The sequence below is a fragment of the Cyphellophora attinorum genome (assembly GCF_001299255.1).
Source record: "Cyphellophora attinorum strain CBS 131958 chromosome Unknown Contig29, whole genome shotgun sequence".
In the NCBI taxonomy this organism is placed as follows: domain Eukaryota; kingdom Fungi; phylum Ascomycota; class Eurotiomycetes; order Chaetothyriales; family Cyphellophoraceae; genus Cyphellophora; species Cyphellophora attinorum.
This window is the reverse complement of record NW_017253257.1, coordinates 138,474-144,489: the sequence shown is the minus strand read 5'-3', so window position 1 is coordinate 144,489 and position 6,016 is coordinate 138,474. Positions and strand designations below refer to the sequence as shown.

The window sequence follows — 6,016 nt, the reverse complement described above, 5'->3', positions numbered from 1 at the left end:
TCGACTCGAACGCATCGATGCCGCGAAGCACCCTTGTATCTGCTACAGGAGGCGATGATGACGTTTTGCGGTTCGAATACCTCGAGACATGCATACCGCGAGACACTCAAGACGATGACTCGGTGCTGACTTACCTCATATAGCTCCCGTAGACCTAGAACATTCTGCTCTTAATCATCAAAGCAAAGCATCTTGTGATATGTGACTATTCCCAGAGTGCTATTCCACGCTATGCAACAAAACGACGTTCGAGCTTAGCTCCGAGACCTCACGGGCCATCCATACCCAGCTCACGACCTTCCCGAGGTCATATAGGCAGACGCTTCCCAAACGGAATTCCTAGCCACTTCCGATTCTTGACTCCTCCCTCCGCAGCCTTCGCAGCGCCCTCCTCTTCGACGTTATGCTTGCCAACAATACTCAAGAACACCTGATCCAGCGTCGCGCGACTCACACTGTAGTACTCCACACCCAGCGCCTCAGACTGCTTCTCCAGCGCGCCGAACAGCGCCGCGATATTGCCGGGACCATTGATACTATCAGACGTGGTCGTCCTCGACGCACCAGCTACGGCCACGACACCGCAGTTCTTCTCGTCCTCGACGATACTGTGGTTGAGAGGCATGGTGAAGCGTAGCTGTCCACCATACACCTCGCGCTCGATCTTGGCGGTTGGGAACTGTTCTTGCACGAACTCGCGAATAGCTGCCATGTCTTGCTCGCTGCAATGTGGCGCGTTCTTGTGGACGATGTGCACGTAGTATGCGTCGCCGTGCTTACGTCGCAGATAGTCTGTCGTACCAAGTGCCAGCATCTTAGAAGCTAGAATGCCTGCTCGATTTGCTAGAGCGTCCGCTTCTTCCATGGAATGTGTAGTCAGGACCAGGGATCGGCCAGGTACGACCGAGGCCAGAGTCCGCCACATGACTCGTTTGCTGGCTGCGTCCATGCCACTGGACGGCTCGTCAAGCAGGAGCACTGCTGGGTTACCCATTAGTGCAATGCCCAGAGAGAGCTTGCGCTTGTTGCCGCCAGATAGCTTCTCGGCCATACGGTCTGCATAGGATGTGAGACCGACAGCTTGCATCACTGCTGTGACATTGTGAGCTGGATTCTCGACGCCACGAATCTTGGCGTAGAACTGTAGATGCTCCGCAACAGTCATACGATCCATAGCGTCGAATTGTGGACAGACTCCGAGCTGAGAACGAGCAGCTGCACGCGTGCGAAGTACACTGATGTCCTGCACGAGAATTTCGCCACCTCTCTGACTAGGTCGAAGGTCACCACGAATGAGGGATATCAGTGTCGACTTGCCCGCACCGTTGGGTCCTAACAGGGCGAAAACTTCTGATTTAGGCACACCGAACGTGACGTTATTGACTGCAAGATTCCTCTTGAAGCGCTTGGTGATGTTCAGAACTCGTAGACCGTCTCGACTCGATGTCACTCTTGTCAGCTCGTGACTGACTTCTGGTTCGAGCGTGTCCTTCTCCTCGAGCTCGGCGGACTTCTGCTTGTTGCGGAACCGACGGAGTGGCGACCCTGAGTCCACGAGAAGCAGCACACCGAAGAGGAAGATCGACTGCAGTATCAGGTACAGTATTGGACCACCGTATGCAGTCATATCGCCTGGAGACTTCAGTGATCGATCCGTGCATGTGACGCTGAAGATGTTGAGAGCCACGAACATGGCTCTGGTCAAATTTGCAACTGGCGAGATCGCACCAATCGTGAAATGGCAGACATTCAGCAAACTGTCGACGTTGGAGGCTGGCGCATATGTCAAAACTGACATGAAGGCAATGAAGTATAGCAAGAACATGACACACTGTCCACCCGCATCCCAGGCAAAGGCGGCCAACTGACTTGTCGAGATCAACGAGACACAGTATGCCAGCAAAGTCGACGCCAAGCCATATAGGAAGAATATCAGAAAGAGGTAGCCGATATGGTAGAATGCTGATGAGACCGCTCGGAACACAATGACGGCAATGGCGCTCGAGACCAACACGATGCAGAAGTCGAACATGGTGTAGGCTGCCCACAGTGGTGCCGGGCGAACGCCGTTACTGTAGTGCAGTCCTCGTACGTTGCGAAGACGTTCTACCGTGGGGTACAGTGCGAAGAAAGCCGGGTATACCGCCATCGCCAGACCAAAGTAAGTGATTAGCTGGAGAGCATCGCCCACGTCCGCAGCCCACGGCATCGTCGAAGGGCTGGTACTGCATCGAAATTGTCGTGTTGCTGAGAAAGATATTGAGTGCATTCTGAGTGATGACCGAGAAGAAGATGCCGCCATTACCTCGCCAGGCAAAAGTGGGCGGAAACGATGCGTCGCCAAGCCAGAGACCGCCTGGAGTGATGCTTCGTTCTATGTTAGCTTAGATCGGGACGTGACTGATAAGTGAAAGACTAGGTTGGAGGGGAAGACGGAACGGGATCGCGAGACAAAGGCAACAGAAACAAGTCTCAGACCTCCAGTCTCGACTTCTTTCCCGACCCAAGGTTCGAAAGAACACTTACTTGGCATAACGTTCTTCGATGATATCCTTGAACTCGGGAAGACTGTTGGTCAGGTTGACTGATTCTGCCAGACGGGTCGCATTATCCCCCGTGCTCTCCTGACCCTCGCGTGTGAATGATTGTGCGTACATTTGAATCAGCCCAGGGCTAAAGGCATCGCTAGGACCGATCAGGATGTCGTAGTTGCCCTCCGTCGATAGCGAGGATGGATCGAACTGTGCAGCAATTTCGATTGGATCGCATCCAGGACGCTCATAGTCGTTCATGAAGAGCGTGACCAAGCCGGCAGCAATGATAGGAATTAGAAGAGCAGCGATATATGGCAAAGCGTTGCGCCGAAAGATGGTCATCCTCTTTTGGAAGAGAATCCGGAGCTGACCAGTCAAATTGATTCGGCGCCCAGGCAGTAACTCTGGGACGTTCAGTCTGTTTTCTGTAACGCCCACGGTTGTGTGCTTCGCTGACTTCTCGTCGCTGCTCTCTCGCGCGGGGGCGGTCGAGAGCTCATCGTGGCCACTCTGCACTTCATCGGCCACCTTCAAGAAAACATCCTCTATGGTGGGCCCACTGACTTGGTACTCGGTCATCCCATCACTCTCAAGTCGCGTGAGGAATCTGGCGGTCTCAGCTGACGAAGGTAGCAGGTACGTCGTTTGCTCGTCATGTTGAGAATGTGGATAGTCCTGGTAAACATGCGGTCCTGCTGTTCGAGCCGATTTGTACACATGCACACGATAACCAGATCCCAACTTATGCTTCAAGGCGACTGATGTACCGGAGGCTTTCAAGAGACCCTTGGAGAGAATGGCTATGTGATCTGCCAGAAGATCTGCCTCATCCAGAAAGTGAGTCGTGAGGATGATAGTGCGACGCCCTCGTTCTGACAGGAGTATGTCCCAAATCTTTCGACGGGACAACGGATCAATGCCACTAGACACCTCATCGACAGCACAAATGCTTGAACCACCCGTGAACATCAAAGCCAACTGAAGCTTGCGCTTTTGACCGCCGGAAAGCGTCTTGGCCTTAGCTTTGATCTTTGAGACAATGTCACAGGATTCCAGCAGCTCTCTGTTCTCCCTCTTCGGCGCAATCACCTTGCTTTTGACCTTGTTGATGATTCGCACGTGTTCTTCGACCGTGAGTTCATCCCACAAGACATTCTTTTGGGGACAAAGACCAAGCCCGGCGCCTTGTTGCAAGTAGTTGACTGCGATGGACCCACTCGAAATCGAGTTCAGCCCAGCAATACTGTCTAGCGTGGTACTTTTGCCTGAGCCGTTAGCTCCGAGAAGCACCAGGATCTCGCCACGTGTTGCTGTCAGACTCAGCTCGTTGACAGCAACCACGTCGGCGGCACGCTTTCGGGTCAGTTTGGCCCAGAGCTGAGTTCCAATGGTCGGTGGATATCGCTTGGTGAACCGATCCAGAGATATCGCAGTACTGCTGTCGGAGACGCTAACAACGCGCTCTTTGGAAGCTGTGCCATACAAGAATCGCTCGACCCAGGCGCCGATCAACGGATAGATGACGATCTGGAGGATGAAGAACACCCAAAGGACTATGCCAGGTAAAGTCGAGGGGTTTTCCGGAGCCGCCTGAACCAAATTCGTCGCTTGATTCTGTCTTTCCCATCTCGCCATCACGATTGTGAAGTTGACGTAAGTGAACGGTGTGAAGAACAGCGAAAGTATTGTGACAGCACCTGTAGAGCCCTTGCCCACGACCTGAGCCACAACTGCGAGTAGCATGAGTGTGATAACCAGACTGATGCCGCTCAGCTGGGCCCTTCTGAACAGAGAAGCTCCCAGAATGCTGAAAGAAGACACTGCAAGACCTCCCAGGATGTTGTTGATCACGACAATGCCGGCATTCGTCCTGGAAAACACACCGCCGCTGAGAATTATAGCCATAACGATCCAGCCAGGAGCGTAGATCAGGTCGAAGGCCAGGTGATTGGCTATAATTCGCGCCATCTGCGGCTCCCACCGGCGGGTGTTCGGCATCATTGAGTCGAGCAGCTGTGCCATGCCAATTTCTCGCTCCGTGGCTACCAAGCCAGTCAACTGGTAGGTGATGAGAACAATGCCAATGAAGAATGCAACGGCCAATATATTGATGATTCCACTCATGTACCGAACGCGAATCTGATCATTTCGCTGCTCCTGAGTCATGCTGGTGTAGATGTACTCCTCCACGACATTGGGGAGTGGCGTTCCATTGCCAATTCGGGATATTGCGCTATCGACTGCATGCTGGACAGGTAGCAGGACTCGCTGGATATCATTGTCGCCGGAGAACACGTTGATACCACTCTGAAGACCTCCATCTGCGCGTAAGCTGTAGTTCCACTGACCAAGAGGACCTTCCTCGGGCGACGAGAAGAACACAATTCCAGCAAAGCAGTCGCTTGTCCCTCGGATAGAGTTGCGGCATTCTGTGACCAAGTCTTGTTCTTGGTCCAATTCGAGGATCTGCCACTCCATCCTTCAGCTTGTGTCTTTATGTCTTGTATAACGGTCGCAATATCACCGTCCGTGAAGCCGCTGTTGACCAGCGCGAAGCGATCCCGACCGCCTGGGGCATCGTTCAAAGCGTCCAAGAGAGATCGCACAGCATGGGTGTCGCCAATGCCATATCTTGATGGGGGTATGAAGAGGCTACGTGCGTATGCCCTGGTGCTGTATCAGCAGAAGTTCAACGTAGTCTGATGTTCAGGATCTTACAGGAAGCCAACGAATATGCAGGGCAGCAGAAATGCTCTGAAGGGCGTCGAGAACGGGTGCCGGACGAGTGCGATCAAGAGGTTCTTGACAGTCAGTGTCCATATCTGCCGGAGAAAGAAGGCCATCTCGTCGAGCCTAAGCCTGCGATTGCTAGACCATCTTGAGGTGTCCACGAGAGTCTGCTCGTAGGTGTTGAGTGCACTTCGACGTACTCTGCTCGGCGGCCCAGCAGGAGTTGTCGCGGCTTGATCGAACGACAGCGCTTTCGTATGCGTCCAAATACAGTCCTGTGTTATGCCGCGGCTGAACCACAGATATTGAGATCAACCACAATCAAGCCTACCAATGTTTCAGGCATCTGCGTATAACAGCCTCGACCACCGCATGCTATCGTGGACGGTGCCGCGACATGTTTAATTGTCTGAGCCGACAGCTCATGGAACCACCGGAACGACAAGGAGCGCCGACAGGCAGCAAGCAAACGAGCCCAGAGAAATGGTGAATAATGATCCCTACACCAGAAAGTTTGTCGTTCCGAAAGCATGCAAATGTCGTATCGATCGTTAACTTGGCCGTCTATGACTTAGCTGAGCCCCATAATTTTGTCGGTTGGCGCCCATTAGGGAAGGTCGTAGACGAGACCGTTAGCTGGGCTGTGTCCGTTGTGGTGGCTTCCTCGTGCTGGGCAGGGTTGGCAGGCTTCTGGGCTTCGCCACTCGGCGCTTCATCGTCTTCTGGGCTCCGAGAAGCGAGACCTGCTTCCA

At 53.4% G+C, this 6,016-nt stretch overlaps 2 protein-coding genes across 2 annotated transcripts; both read right to left on the bottom strand.

Moving 5' to 3' along the window:
* Positions 1–307: 307 nt before the first annotated feature.
* AB675_10033 (ATP-binding cassette sub-family A member 7) lies at positions 308–2,209 on the bottom strand (the record flags this gene model as incomplete). Its single annotated transcript, XM_018138773.1, has 1 exon — positions 308–2,209. The coding sequence occupies one exon, from the start codon at positions 2,207–2,209 to the stop codon at positions 308–310; it is 1,902 nt and encodes a 633-aa protein (XP_017996648.1).
* A 313-nt stretch (positions 2,210–2,522) lies between these two features.
* Positions 2,523–5,377, bottom strand: AB675_10032 (ABC transporter A family member 2; the record flags this gene model as incomplete). Its single annotated transcript, XM_018138772.1, has 3 exons — positions 2,523–5,006; positions 5,045–5,201; positions 5,253–5,377. 3 exons carry the CDS (start codon positions 5,375–5,377, stop codon positions 2,523–2,525), a joined length of 2,766 nt encoding a protein of 921 aa, XP_017996667.1.
* Positions 5,378–6,016: the final 639 nt, after the last annotated feature.